We start from the raw sequence: 13945 nt of genomic DNA on the forward strand, positions 1-13945 counted from the left end.
GATACCTCCAGCATTTTTAGATCACCTGATATTTGTTAAAAATACCCATGTTCCTGGTATTTCCTGGACCAGAGTCGGAATCTCCAGAAGTAGTGCTTAGGGGTGTGTGTTTTTAACAGGAATGCGGGTGACTGCCAGGCTTTGAGGCTGGGAGCCCCAGAGAGCAGAGAGAGATGCTGAGACCCTGCCCTGGGGCACTGTCTGCTCAGTGTAAATAAGACACAGTGGAGTGGGAGGCACAGTGTTCTTGAATGTTGAAGTCAAAATGGGGACATTCCTTTAAGAAACATGGAGTTTATAATGAAACATTTATGTTCCCCTCCTTCCCTCCTCCCCTCTCCCGCCAGGCACCCTTTTTAGCAGAGCTGGGAGTGTGGTCTGGTTCTGAGTGCCGCGGCAGGCAGCTGGCTTTTAAGCCCGGGAGGGTGTGGTGCCCAGGAGGAGGCTGGAGATGCAGAGGACGTGCTGCCGGCTCCTGGTCCCTCTGAGCCTTGGGCTGAGGGTCTGTTCCGACCTGCCGAGTGAGGCAGAGCAGAGTCTTGAGGCAAGAGTTCAGTCGGGGACACACCTTAGAGGCTGAGAGGCGGCCAGGCACGTGGTTCTGGGGAGACCAGGCCTGAGTGTGTGGCATGGGAAGCCACGTGCCCCCGGCTGGCCTTGGTTCCTCCCCACTCTGTCTGCCGCCTCGTCCAGCTCCTTCCAGCTCAGGAGCCCCGGGGCCCTGAAGGGCACAAGCAAAGGCTTCCTGTCCATCTGAGGCTAAGCCAGCTTGTTCCCCATGCCAAGCCCTCCAAGTCCTTGCCTCCAGTTCCCCCCCAATCTTCTCTCCAAAACCCCCTGGTCCCCACCACAGTTGTGCTTTCTTCCAAAGAGCAGGCTTCCGCGGGATGGGGGCTGAGGCTGAAGACAAGCGTAGAGTGAGGAGGCGGCCAGGGCATGGGGCGGGCTGGGGGGCGGGCGCAGCCTGCTCCTGCAGGTTCAGACCCTCCCCTGAGTCATGCCCTTCTCAGATCCTTCTTGGATTCCTTGTTTTTGCCAGGAACTCCAGCCCCCGCCTGCCAGTCAAACAAGGGAGTGGCAGCAGGAGGCTGGGCAAGAGGAGGTTTCACCAGTCTGATTAGAAGCGAGAGGAAGCCCAAGTGCCTGTGAAGGTGGAGCTCTCTGCGCAGGACCATGGATAGCAGAGAGCCACTGAGTCGTGGGTTTGCGTTTAGCTGAGGGCAGTTGTCCAGAGCTCGCCAGGCCCCAACACCTGTTGGGGCACGGATGCAGTGGGGCAAGGAAAGGGGCTGCTAGGCAGCCTGGCCTGGAACTAGCTGTGCTGGCTCTAGAGCAGAGAGGCCATCTCTGTGCAGGGGCAGCCATCGCGGCCACTGGCCCTGGACCCTCCCCCCAGCCCTGGCTCAGGTTGCTAGGCCCCGGCAGGTTGGCAGGTGCTGTCGGTTTGGACCCGCCGTAACTGCATTCACAGTTCTTCTTTTCCCCTTCTTTCCCTGTGTGTGCTTGTCTCCCTGCAGTCTGATAGATTTCACCCGGTTACCGTCTCCAACCCCCGAAAACAAGGACTTGTTTTTTGTCACAAGGTCCTCCGGGGTCCAGCCCTCACCTGCCCGCAGCTCGAGTTATTCGGAAGCCAACGAGCCTGATCTTCAGATGGCCAACGGTGGCAAGAGCCTGTCCATGGTGGACCTCCAAGACACCCGCACGCTGGATGGGGAGGCAGGCTCCCCTGCAGGACCCGACATCCTCCCCACTGACGGGCAGGCACCTGCAACTCAACTGGTGGCTGGGTGGCCGGCCCGGGCAGCCCCAGTGAGCCTGGCAGGGCTGGCCACAGTGCGGCGGGCAGGCCAGACGCCAACCACGCCGGGTACCTCCGAGGGCACTCCAGGCCGGCCCCAGCTGTTGGCGCCACTTTCCTTCCAGAATCCTGTGTACCAGATGGCCGCCGGCCTGCCACTGTCACCCCGTGGCCTTGGCGACTCAGGCTCTGAGGGCCACAGCTCCCTGAGCTCCCACAGCAACAGTGAGGAGTTGGCGGCTGCTGCCAAGCTGGGAAGTTTCAGCGCTGCCGCCGAGGAGCTGGGACGGCGGCCTGGAGAGCTGGCACGGCGGCAGATGTCACTGACTGAGAAGGGCGGGCAGCCCACGATGCCACGGCAGAACAGCGCTGGCCCCCAGCGGAGGATCGACCAGCCCCCACCCCCGCCCCCACCACCACCTCCTGCCCCCCGTGGCCGGACGCCCCCCACCCTCCTGAGCACGCTGCAGTACCCACGACCCTCAAGCGGAACCCTGGCATCAGCCTCGCCGGATTGGGCAGGCCCTGGCGCCCGGTTGCGGCAGCAGTCCTCCTCCTCCAAGGGGGACAGCCCGGAGCTGAAGCCACGGGCGGTGCATAAGCAGGTCAGTGCTGCTGGTCGGAGGGCAGGGCTGGGCTCTCGGGTGCAGTCAGACCGCCACCCACGTCATGCTCCTCCCCTCTGTCATCCCACCTGCACCCGCACCCGGCTGCCATCCCATGCGAGCGATTCCGTGTCCAACCCCATCCCACCAGCCTGCCACATTTGCCACCACCCCTGCCCACTTGGGTGGGTCCCACTGTCCTTGCCTGAATCCTCTAAATCAGGACACTGGTTCTAGGGAACTCCAGGTTCCTCTGCCAGTTCCCCCAGAGACAGGCTGGGGTCAGAGAAGGAGGGAGGGGGCCATCCATCTCCAGTTACCCCTGAGCCTGTTAAGCCCCACCCAAAGTAGGAGTCGACCTGGCTGCATGGCTTCTCAGGCTGGGCTGGCCTCTAGGCACAGCTGCCGGGAGGATGGGCGTCCCCTGTCACCCAAGGGCTGCAGGCAGTGCAGAAGTGGATGTGCTTAGAGCTGACTGCCCAGCCTGGCGCCCCCAACAGCAGGCTCACTCCTTGTCACCTCAGCAGGAGAGTGTGGGGGAGACAGTTCACTGGGTGGGGGCTGCAGTGATAAGCTCCGTCAGCTGGGGATCCTACCCTTCTCTCCACGCTCCTGAGCCACTCGTCCCTGCAGCTCACCTGGTGCCAGTCACCCCTTCTGCCCTCCCTTTCCTCCCGGCAGTGCCTCACAGCTGTGTTTCGTTGTAGGGCCCTTCACCCGTGAGCCCCAATGCCCTGGACCGCACGGCCGCGTGGCTCTTGACCATGAACGCGCAGTTGTTAGAAGACGAGGGCCTGGGCCCAGATCCCCCCCCCAGGGATAGGCTAAGGAGTAAGGAGGAGCTCAGCCAAGCAGAAAAGGTAAAGCTGGACCCTGGCAGCCGGGCAGAGCCCTCGATGAGGGGGCCCTGCTGTCGTGCATGGCCACCACCTTGGAGCCCCCTGACAGCAGTGAGCGGGGTCTGGAAGTAAAGCAGCAGGAGGGACTTAGCTTAGACCCGAGGATTCCTCTGCACAGCAGTCATCTGGGACTTGTCTTGGACCTAGACACCTGGGACCCTGTGGTAGGGCCTGCGGGAGGGCTCCTTCCCCCAGCGACTGGAGGGCTGGGGCTGCCAAAGAGGTGTCTGGAGACCCTCTGGGGGAGCCTCCTGCATAGGTAGGCAGCGGCAGGGGTCCCCAGGACACTAGGAGAGCCCCCAGCCAGGCCCCAGGGTTTGGCCTGCCTAGAGCCTGGGAAAGAAGCAGTAGGGTACCAGGGCGAGGGCTAGGTCAGAGCACCACAGGGTGTTTTCTTCACACCCCACCCCACCCCACACGCCTGGTGTTTGCTGGGGCAGTGGTGCTTTGTCTGCTAACATCTTGCTGCCCTGGATTTGGGTGTAGTCCTCATCTCCCCGCTGGGGGCCAAAGTCCAGGTTGATGGAAGACCCAGTGCAAGGCCCCTGGAATAGCAGGCACTTCTCCACTTACCTCCGGTGCTCTCGCCCCTCTGAGCCCAGGAATGCCTGTATTAGTGTCTCGAGCAAGGGCACCGGGCCAGGGTGGCAGAGCGCGCTCTTCCTGGCCTTGGCGAGCTCCATCTCCATGCTGCATCCTGCCACCCGCCACCATCCCCCTGGGCCACTGCATCCACCTGCTTTTACCATAATTATGTGAAGAGGACAAGGGGACAGGGTACACAGTACTCCAGGAGCCAGACTTTGGCTGGGAGTGAGGAAGCCCAGCCTCACCCAGGCCCCTGCCTCGCTCAGCCCCTGTGTTCTCATGGCATCTGGCTCCTCTGGGCCCACTCAGCTTCCTGGCCTCTTCCACACCCCTTCTCCACCCTGAAGGCAGAGGTCCGTGCTGAGCTGAGTCAGGTCCAGAGAGCCCGAACCGCCTTGCCTTTCGCCCCTCTCTCCCCGTGCCACCGCCAGCCCAAACAGGCTGGACAGCTAGCATCTCATCCTGCTGCTCAGTCACTTTCCATGTGATATGGTCACCTTGCCTGAGCCTCAGTTTCCCCTCCTGCAGAGCCCTCACCTCTCCACATGTCCTTCATATATCCAGGGGTTCTTTAACTTTTGTTTGTTATGAAAGGTTCAAGGCCCTAGTTACATGCTTACTCCTGAGGTTAAGGTTTAGGTTTGAGTCTTCATAGCAATGCAGACCAGGCTGGGAGCTTGCATTGGATGAGCCCCTGGGTGGGGACAGGCTGTGTCTGGCCGGAGCCCCCTCTGCCTGGCTCCCTGGGTGTCGTCTTGTGTGAAGTGGGTGGGGTCACAGCCACCCTGTCCCCCTGCTCGGGCTGACGAGGCTGTGCTCTGTCTATCCTGGGTGCTGTGCCCATGGCACGCTGCCCTCCCGGCAGGACCTGGCGGTGCTGCAGGACAAGCTGCGAATCTCCACCAAGAAGCTAGAGGAGTATGAGACCCTTTTCAAGTGCCAGGAGGAGACGACGCAGAAGCTGGTGCTGGAGTACCAGGCGCGGCTGGAGGAGGGCGAGGAGCGGCTGCGGCGGCAACAGGAGGACAAGGACATCCAGATGAAGGGCATCATCAGCAGGTGTGTCTGCTGCCTCGTGAGGTCGCCCACTGGCCACAGGATGAGCCGAGTGTGTGGTGGGGGAGAGTACCCTGGGCAGCAGGGCAGGGAGCACAGGCCCCGAGGCAGGAGGCAGCCTGGAGTGTGGGCAGCCCCGCACAGCATTGTGGGTTGACGGTGGGGTACAAAGTTGTGGGTGGCAGAAGTGAGGCCGGACCAGCCAACGCCAGTTCCCGGAGGGTCTGCCCCCCTACCCCTGAGGAGTCATGGCACCTTGGTAAGCGCTCTCAGAGTTTAGGAGATGGATTCAGGTGCTGGGAAAGACAATGAGGACCCTGTTCAGGGCAGGAAAAGTGAGAATGAGTGTCAGTGGGCAGAGGTGAGAGGAAGGACAGAATAACCCTGAGACTTCTACCAAGATCATCTGGGTGTGGGTATGTCAGGGTGCCAGCTGCTGAGGTGGGGAACTGAAGGGACAGTTTGAGTGGGGAGGGCACAAGATGGGGATGCCAGTATGGATATGTTGACTTAGGAGGTGCCTGGGTTATCCGGGGACAGCTAGTTTCAATGCTGACTCTCATCTTTATAAGGCTTGTGTCGGGTGCTGTGTTGCCTCCCCCATCTCTCTCTCCCCGCCTGTGTGGGGGCACCCCTTCCTTGGTGTCTGGAGGCAGGGAGTGCAGTCAACCCTCAGGGTCCCAGCCCTGGAGTTGACTTCCTTATGACAGTAACAACAGGCATTAGAAGAGAGACAGTGTGCATTTATGTCTTGTTTATGTGCATGGTCTAAGACCCTGGCATCTGGACAGACTGAGCAGGTGTGCGGGAGCCAGGAAGTCCCCCTGGCTCTGTGGCATAAACCCTTCCCAAATTCCTCCTGTCTAGCGTGCCTGCTTCTCTGCTCCTGGCTGTTTGCTTCATTTACTTGTGGTTTTGTTCATTATGGAATGGTTAACAGGAGAGCTGGGGTGACTGGAAACCTACTGTTCACTTGACCCTCTGTCTCTGCTCTTGGCTCACCTCATGTGTATGGTTCCAAGGACAGAAATGCTTTTCAGCCTACCCACCTTGTGCTCCTTCTACTTATTGTGTTTATTCTCTGAGAGGTATATGCTATCCTGAATTCAGAGGCTTGCTTAAAACATGTATTTCTACTAACCGATTCTGGTGTGTTTCCTCCCTAACATAAATGTCAATTAGGTAGGTAGTGTTGTTCAAGTCTTCGGTATCATTACTGTTTTTTCTATGTACTTGTTTACTCTCGTTCCATCAATTACTGAAACAGGATATTGAAATGTTTAATCGTAATTGTGGATTTGTCTGTTTCTCCTTTCATTTTGCTTTATGTACACTGAAACTCTGTTCTTAGAGTGCATACACATTTAGGCTTGTTATGTACTATTGGCAAATGAATCTCCTGTCTTTATCCCTGACAATATTTCTTGCTCTGAAATCTGCCTTGTCTGATAATATTTATATAGCCACTCCAGCTTCCTTTTGATTAGTGTGTGATATACCTTTTTACATCCTTATGCTTTTAATCCATTGTCTTAGTCCATTCAGGCTGCTATAACAAAATACCTTAGACTAGGTAATTTATAATATTGCTCATAGTTCTAGAGGCAGGGAAGTCCAAGATCAAGGTGCCAGCAGATTCTGTGTCTGCTGAGGGCTCTCTGCTTCATATATAGTGGCTTGTTGCTGTGTCCTTGCATGGCAGGAAGGTGTGGATAAGTTCCCTCAGGCCTCTTTTATAAGGGCACTAATCCCATTCATGAGGACAGAGCCCTTATGACCTCATTGCCTCTCAAAGGCCCCACCTGTTAATATGATCACCTTGGGGATTAGGTGTCCACATGTGAATTTGTGGGGGCAAGAAACATTCAGACCATAGTCATCATCTGTATATATCAAGTGAGTTTCTTTTACAGGTACCTTATTATTGGGTCTTGCTTTTATCTAACAGGTTCTACCTTTTAAGTGGAGTGTTTAGACCATTTATATTTAATGTAATTATTGATATAATTATGTTTAAATCTATTATCTTGCTGTTTGTTTCCTATTTGTACCATCTGTTCTTCCTTTTATTTCCTGCCTTCTTTTGGACTGGGTATTTTTTATGATTCCATTTTGTGCCTTTTATCGGCTTATTAGCTATATCTCTTTGCTGCTATAAGGCAGGGGTTGGCAAACTTCTAAAAAGGAACAGATAATATTAGAATTTCCAGGCCATGTGGTCTCTGCTGCAGCTATTCAACTCTGCTGCTATAGCGGAACTATTTGCAGGAGGTGGCTATTTACAAACACAGGCAGAGGCCAGATTTGGCCCTTACCCTCAGGCCATAATGACAGGGACTCTGTCATTATCATCGTTCCTCTGTACTTAATGTATCTTTTTTCTGTGGCTGTTTGTAAGATACTTTTCTTCACCACTGGTTGTCAGTAATTTGGTTGTGATATGCACTGGGGTGATTTTTTTTTGAGTCTTGGGGCTTGGCTTTTTTTGAGTCTTGGGTCTTGGCCCCATTTCTTCCTCTGGTACCCCTGTCACAGTACATTATGCTGTTTGATATTTTCCCATGTCTAACCAATGCTTTGTTGTTGTCTTTTTTCTCTTTGTTTTTCCTGTGTTTTATCTTAGATAATTTCTATTGCTGTGTCTTCAAGTTTGCTAATCATTTCTTCTTCAGTGTCTGATGTGCTATTAATCTTATCCAGGATTTTTTCACTCATAATATTTTTCACTTCTGGAACCTCATTTTGGTTTAAATTCCATCCATTTTTCTGCTCATCATGCTCATACTTCTATTTTCTTGAACATGTAGAATGTATTTATAATAGTTGTTTTAATGTCCTTGTCTGCTCAGTCTGTCATCTGGGTGACATTTGAATCTGGTTTTACTGATTAACTTTGCTTGTGGTTGTGAGTTTTGTTTTCCTACTTCTCTGCATACTTGGTGAGTTTTGGTTGGATGCCAGGCATTGTGAATTTTACAGTCAGGTGCTAGATGTTTTTGTGTTTGTTTAAATACTTTTGGGCTTTGTTCTGGGCTACGATGAGGTAACTTGGAGTCAGTTTAATCCTTTTGAGATTTACTTTTAAGCTTTGTTAGGGTGGGTCCTGCAGAGTCTTCAGGCCTTGTTTGGCCACACTGTTGAGGCCGCTTCCTTCTGGGGACTCCGTGTTAGGACATCTGGCTGTTGGGAACGTGCTGTTCCTGGGTGTGTTCTGTGTGCTCCTTTCCAGTGGTTCTTTCCTAGGCTGGTGATTTCCTCACCTCCATACAGATCATTATTCAGTCAAAGACACAAGGGGACCTCCCCTCGGGAGACACGTGGCTTTCTTTATGCATCTTCTTCCTTCTGACGCTGTGCCCAAAAATCCTGCACCTCCACCTTCCTGAACTCCCTGCCTCCTCAGCTCAATGAGGCAGCCTGCTACCCCCTCCGCCTGCTTCCCGGCCATGAGCTGGGCTCAGCTTGTGGATTTTTCTTCTTTTAGGAATCATTGCCTGTTCAGTGTCTGAAAACCTTTGTTTCAGATGCTGTGTCTGGTTTCTAGTTTGTTTGTTTTTAAGACAAGAAAGGTAAATGCAATCTCCTTCCAATGTCATTTCCCGTGACACTGTCTAATCCATCCCACTCCTGGCACACGGACTTCCTCAGTCTTCCTGTCCCAGGGAACCCACCTCGCAGGCCCCACCCCTCCTGCTCCCTGCCCCCCAATTCTGCACCGGTTCCCCATAGTAGCCCTGAGCGTCGCCCGCCCCAGCTGCAGGGAGGCTGCACTGGGCCGGAGGAGTTGAGAGGGCAGGGACAGAAAGAAGCCTCCAGAATCGGTGGGCTCATCTGAGAAGAGTAGAGCGAGGAGAACAGAGGCTGAGGCCAGAGCCCTGTGGAACTGTCATGTTGTAGGGCCGATGGGACAAGATGGGAGACAGGCAGCCAGAGAATATGGGGGTCCCAAAGCCAAAGGCGAGTGGGAAGGTAGGAGTGCCCAGCAGTGATCGGGCCTCAGGGATGAGTCAGGAGGGTGCCTGACCTTCAGGCGTCCAATACCAATGTGTGAGCCCCCCAACCCTGTCCAGGAGAGGCAGCTGCCTCCTGCTCTCTGCTCCATGGACCCGAGCGTCCTGTTAGCACAGCTGCAGCCATGTGGTGGGGGAGCTACCTGTCTGTGTGTCTGTGTCCCTGCTGCCTCGTGAACTCCTTGAGGGAAAGGACTAGAGTAAACTGATCTCAGTACCTCAGGTGCCCAGCACAGAGCCCACACAGCCTTAGTGAATATGGTGGGGCAGGGGGTAGAGAAACTTCCAGAGTCTTTCCGGACCTTCATCTTCCTACCCATACCACGGGTGCTACAACACAGCACCACCTGCCTCACTCTGGAGCTCGTGAGGCTCTGACACCTAGCACCACCCATGTTGGCTCCTAGAAGGACATCAGGAAAGGGCAGCCCAGGGGCTTCTGGGAATTTGGGAACAGGGTCACGGGGGGCTGTGGAGCATGGAGGTGAGGAGGGAGCAGGCACAGCCCAGGTCAGGTGCTGGGCGCAGCTGGAGGGCCTAAGGCCCACATTAGGAGAGCCCCTCTGTGCAGACGTGATGGGCGTGTTCCCATGACACCCCCCAGTCTGCTCCCTCCAGTGCCAACCTGACCATCCCTTTCTCTGGTCGCAGGTTGATGTCAGTGGAGGAGGAACTGAAGAAGGACCACGCGGAGATGCAGGCAGCTGTAGACTCCAAACAGAAGATCATCGATGCTCAGGTGGGGGCTTGGGCCCTTTGCTCACCCACAGGTGTTAGAGCACCTGGGATTAGGAGGGGGTGACTTTGTCTTCTCCACATCCTCAGTCATACCTCACTGCAGAAGCTGAGGGGGCAGTAAGAGACCAGGATCTCTGCCCCGAGAAGTCAGACCTGTGGTCTCAGTGGGCCACAAGCTTACTAGGACAAGCTGTAAAAGGGAAGGGGCAGCCTCTCCTCTGATGGGGCACTTGGTGGGTATAGTCTTTCACCAGGGGTGCTGACAGAAGAATGGAAGCTACTTGCAGGGGAGTGGGGGAAGGGCTGGGGGCATGGCTCCACTCAGGGTTACCTCACTTGCCTGGGAATAGGCCAGGCCTTGCTCAGACTTCCCAAGAGCTATCACCTCTGTACATGTCACATGCGTACGTGTGAGCCAGGGTGCCTGCCATAGAGGCCTTGGGCAGCCGATAGCACCGCTGGAGCTGCCCTGTTTGGGACAAGAGGCAGGCGACAAGGTCTTGGTCTGTGGTGGCACAAAGGCCTGCTCAAGCCTCTCGAGCTGCTTCACAGCCTGGTGCCCTTCCCGCCCTGCACGTGCTGCACCCTGGTCCTCTGTGTCTCCTCCAGGCCATCCCCTCCTGGCCCTCCCAGTGCTTCTAGTAGGTACACACTGCCTCAGGGAGACCCCCATCCTGTCATGGTCCTCCCTTGGGCCTGGGAGCTGGCAGCCCCCGCTAATCCCCTCCATGTTCACAGGAGAAGCGCATTGCCTCCCTGGACGCCGCCAACGCCCGCCTCATGAGCGCCCTGACGCAGCTGAAAGAGAGGTACAGCATGCAAGCGCGTAACGGCGTCTCCCCCACCAACCCCACCAAATTGCAGATTACCGAGAACGGCGAGTTCCGAAACAGCAGCAATTGTTAACCTGCCTGAGGAGAGGGGGACTGGTGGCCAAGGGCAGGGTCTTGGCCTGGGGAGGCGCCCCCACAGTCACAGCCCGAGCGCGGGTGGCAGGAGACCGAGTCTCCGCTCCCTGCCGCCGCTGTCCAGGAGGCGGCCACAGAGGGAGCCTCGAGAGACTGAAGCAGCGTGAGGCGGGTCACCAGCCGCTCCCCCTCCGCTTCCGGCCCGAGGAGCGTGTTGGGTGCAGGCAGAAGAGACTGCACGATGGGGTGGGGACAGCCTGTTGGGAGCAGGGACCTGCCAAACACATGTCTGTTGATTACCGAATGTGGCGTGTCACCTTGTCCTCCTTGACCTGGCCGAGTGCATGTTCCCAGACCCTTGCCAGGGAGGGAGCTGCCCGGAGGGGTGATGAAGCGGCTAGGGGCCTGCTCCTGTGGCTTCCCCTTGCCTCCTTGGGGCCCAGGACTCCCTGGCAGCCAGGCCCTGCCCTGTGGGACCTGGAACCGGGTGGGTTGGTTGGCAGGCAGGGAACGGGGGTGGGAAGACAGGTCGGTGTCCCTGCCTGTCTCCACCCTGCGCACCTGCCACTGCATGCAGCCTGTCAGGACCCTTCCTGGCTGTGAGGACCCAAGGGTGCACACCCCGCCTGTCCCCAGACTCCCACCTCCTTCCCTCCTGTGGTTGTGTTGCCACATAGACCGGTGAGGATCCTGGCTTTTTCTTCTGGGCTCTCGCACCTGTGGGGAGGATCCACAGCGTCCCACACCTTCCACGCGGGCCCGGGCTGCTGCTCTGGAGCGCCCCAAAGCCAAAGATCTGGGCTGAGCTGGCCAGATGGCACCGAGCATTGTATCTGCCTTCTCCTGGGGCCCAGTGCATCCAGGGCACAGTGGCCCTGTAGGGAGTGGCCACCTGGTAGTCACCCTGAGAGAAAAGGTGATCTCTACTCTGATTGGTGGTCTTAAAAAACGTCTAATGCCCGCAGGCCCTGAGAAAGTGGATAACTGTGATTTTTTTTCCTTTCACAGTATGCATTAGAAACAAAAGCCCGCTTGCTCGCTTGCTGGAACACAGGGGCCTTTTAAATTGAGCGTGCGCACTGCATGGGAAATAGCGGCCCTGGAGGATGTTAGACTTGCTCCCTCTCCAAGACAGCAGCAGCCTGCACCAGGCCCCGTGCGTGCGGCCGGCGGCCTCCTCACCCTCCCTGGTCCCCCAGCCAAGGACCCAGGCGCTGCAGACAGGGGAGGGGCTCACTCCCAGCTGGGGCCGGTTTTCCTCAGCTCTAGGCTGTTCTGTAGCTTATCTGTGCCCCCCCCCATGCCCCTTGCAGGACGTAGATGGGCAAGAGCGTGGGTCTCTCGTGGCCCCTCTGTCCCCCAGCCCTGCAGATTCCAAGCCTGGGGTGGGAGCTGGGACCTTTGCCCGGGCAGCAAAGTCAGGGCTGGGCAAGCTGCAGGAGCCACCACCTCTGCCCCTGCAGCCGAATGTGCCAGGTCCCCACTGAAGGTGGAAGTGTGGAGGGGCAGCCCAGGGCCACACTGCACCCTATCCTGGCTTGTGGACAGGGATGGCAGCTGCTCTGGGAAGGGGCTTCTAGATGTAACTGCAATTCAGTTAGGCTAGAGACAGACGCTGGGCCACCAGGGGTCCTAGACCTCCTGAAGAGAGGAGGTGGGGGCTGAAGCCCTGCCACCACCCCTCTTGCCCCACCCCTCTGTCCTGCCCCTACTGCATCTGCGTGTCACTGACCAGGGTGGCCACACAGGCAGGGCCTGGCTCCAGTCTCGTCCCCTGCTGCCCAGTGAGCCCTGCCTTCCCTGCCCCAAACCCCTCCCACCGATGCCTCGTAGAGTGACCTCTGACTGAGCACCCTTAGCAATACGGGGACGGGGTTCCCAGGGCCCGGACAGGAGGGCACAGAGGCCAGCGCTGTGCCCGGTGCTGGCGGCCCTTGGCGTGGGTTGTGAGCTCTCAGGCTGAGAGCCTTACTTACCTAGTGCAAAAACTGTAAAAGTGTACAGACTCTCCACAGATTTTTATCTTAATTGCAAGTCTGACAATTTTTGTAAATGTTCTTGGTGTTTGACTGTAATGTAACTATTCACCTAATGGTTGTACATAGTCCTTTGGTCCTGGTGCTGCCGAGGGCTGGCCGGGACTGCTGCTCTCCCGATGGTTTTTATTTTATTTCTTAATCTAGAGAACAGTATTGGGCAGGAGGAGGAGGTTTGGGATCTGGTGTGTGTTTGTTCCCTGCCTGTGGCATTTCTCTGCTGGCTTTGCAGCGCACTGTCTGGGTGGAGGCTGCTGGGGCGTGCACCCCGACTGGGCCGGCAGAGGGGGCTCCTGTCTGAGGCCACAGAGGTCCTGCAGGGAAGGGGGATGGAGGGAAGAACAGTCTTTGCTCGGGGAAGACCAGGGTCCCAGGGTGCCCAGGTCACCAAGACTCAGACTCTGCTGGAGGACGCTGTCCCCCTCCCCTGCCAACACTAAAGCCTGACTTGTGCTTAATTAACTTCTACATTCAGGGTGAAGGAAACTGCCAAACCTCCCCTAGGTGAAGACTTTCTGACTGCCCAAGAAGGGGGTGGGAGACCAAGGGCAGAGCTCCACACACACCCCTGCCCCAGAGCATCTGTCCCGGGGTGCACCTCTCCTCCCCCGTCCGTCTGCGGGAGCTGGTCTGTCCGGGAAACAGCCCCGCTCTTTTCTACACTCTCAGCCACAAAGGCCCCCAGCCCCGCTCCCCCTTTTGTAAGTATGTGAAAAGGAAAAAATGCAAACGTTGGAGTTTGGCTGGAGCTCCTCCCTCCAGCTGTGACTTTTAACTATGTAATAATGTACAGAGAAAGTTGTTGGTGTTCTGAGATTCCGTGTGGCTGTGCAATTTCTGTACATTTGCAATTAGAAATATTAAAGATTTATTTAGCTATTTTAAGCCTGGCTCGCCTCTCCATTCAGCTGTGTCTTGGGTGATTTTACAGAGGTGACTGAGTCCTGGGCTGGCACTGTACTTTACCAAAGGGACCCCAGCACTTGGTCCACCCTGGAGGCAGCTGTGGCAGGGAAGACCCCTAAAGCCCGTGTCAGTGGTCTCCCCTGGGTTGGCGGTGGTGGTCTCCTGGCCAGCTTGGTGCGCTGGGTGATCCCGGATTGTCCCTCCTCCTCCGGGTTGGCATCCTGCATTAAATACTTCCCCATTCACTGGAATCGGGTGCAGGAGTGAAGAGACCAGGGAAGAGAAGATGTTGGCCCAAGGTCACCAGCAAGTCATGGCCGAGCTGGACTAAATGTTTCCAAGCCTCCAGTACCTGGAAAGCCCGGCCCAAGCTTTCCCATCCTCCCAGACCCACCTGC

At 56.6% G+C, this 13945-nt stretch overlaps 1 protein-coding gene across 9 annotated transcripts in view; it reads left to right on the forward strand.

The window, feature by feature from the left end:
• DAB2IP (DAB2 interacting protein) overlaps positions 1-13526 on the forward strand; it is a 187878-nt gene extending 174352 nt beyond the window's left edge. For 6 of the 9 annotated variants that reach the window (XM_012771764.3, XM_012771768.3, XM_012771762.2 and 3 more), the window contains 5 exons: positions 1518-2406; positions 3114-3266; positions 4759-4952; positions 9611-9698; positions 10436-13526. In XM_012771764.3, the coding sequence (XP_012627218.1) occupies positions 1518-2406; positions 3114-3266; positions 4759-4952; positions 9611-9698; positions 10436-10603 (1492 nt within the window). In that variant the 3' untranslated portion in view covers positions 10604-13526. The remainder of the gene's footprint in view (positions 1-1517; positions 2407-3113; positions 3267-4758; positions 4953-9610; positions 9699-10435) is intronic. The other 3 variants (XM_012771765.3, XM_012771763.2, XM_012771766.3) reach the window with 3 other exon arrangements.
• Positions 13527-13945: the final 419 nt, after the last annotated feature.

The sequence above is a fragment of the Microcebus murinus genome, chromosome 12, assembly GCF_040939455.1.
Source record: "Microcebus murinus isolate Inina chromosome 12, M.murinus_Inina_mat1.0, whole genome shotgun sequence".
NCBI classification, from domain to species: Eukaryota; Metazoa; Chordata; class Mammalia; order Primates; family Cheirogaleidae; genus Microcebus; species Microcebus murinus.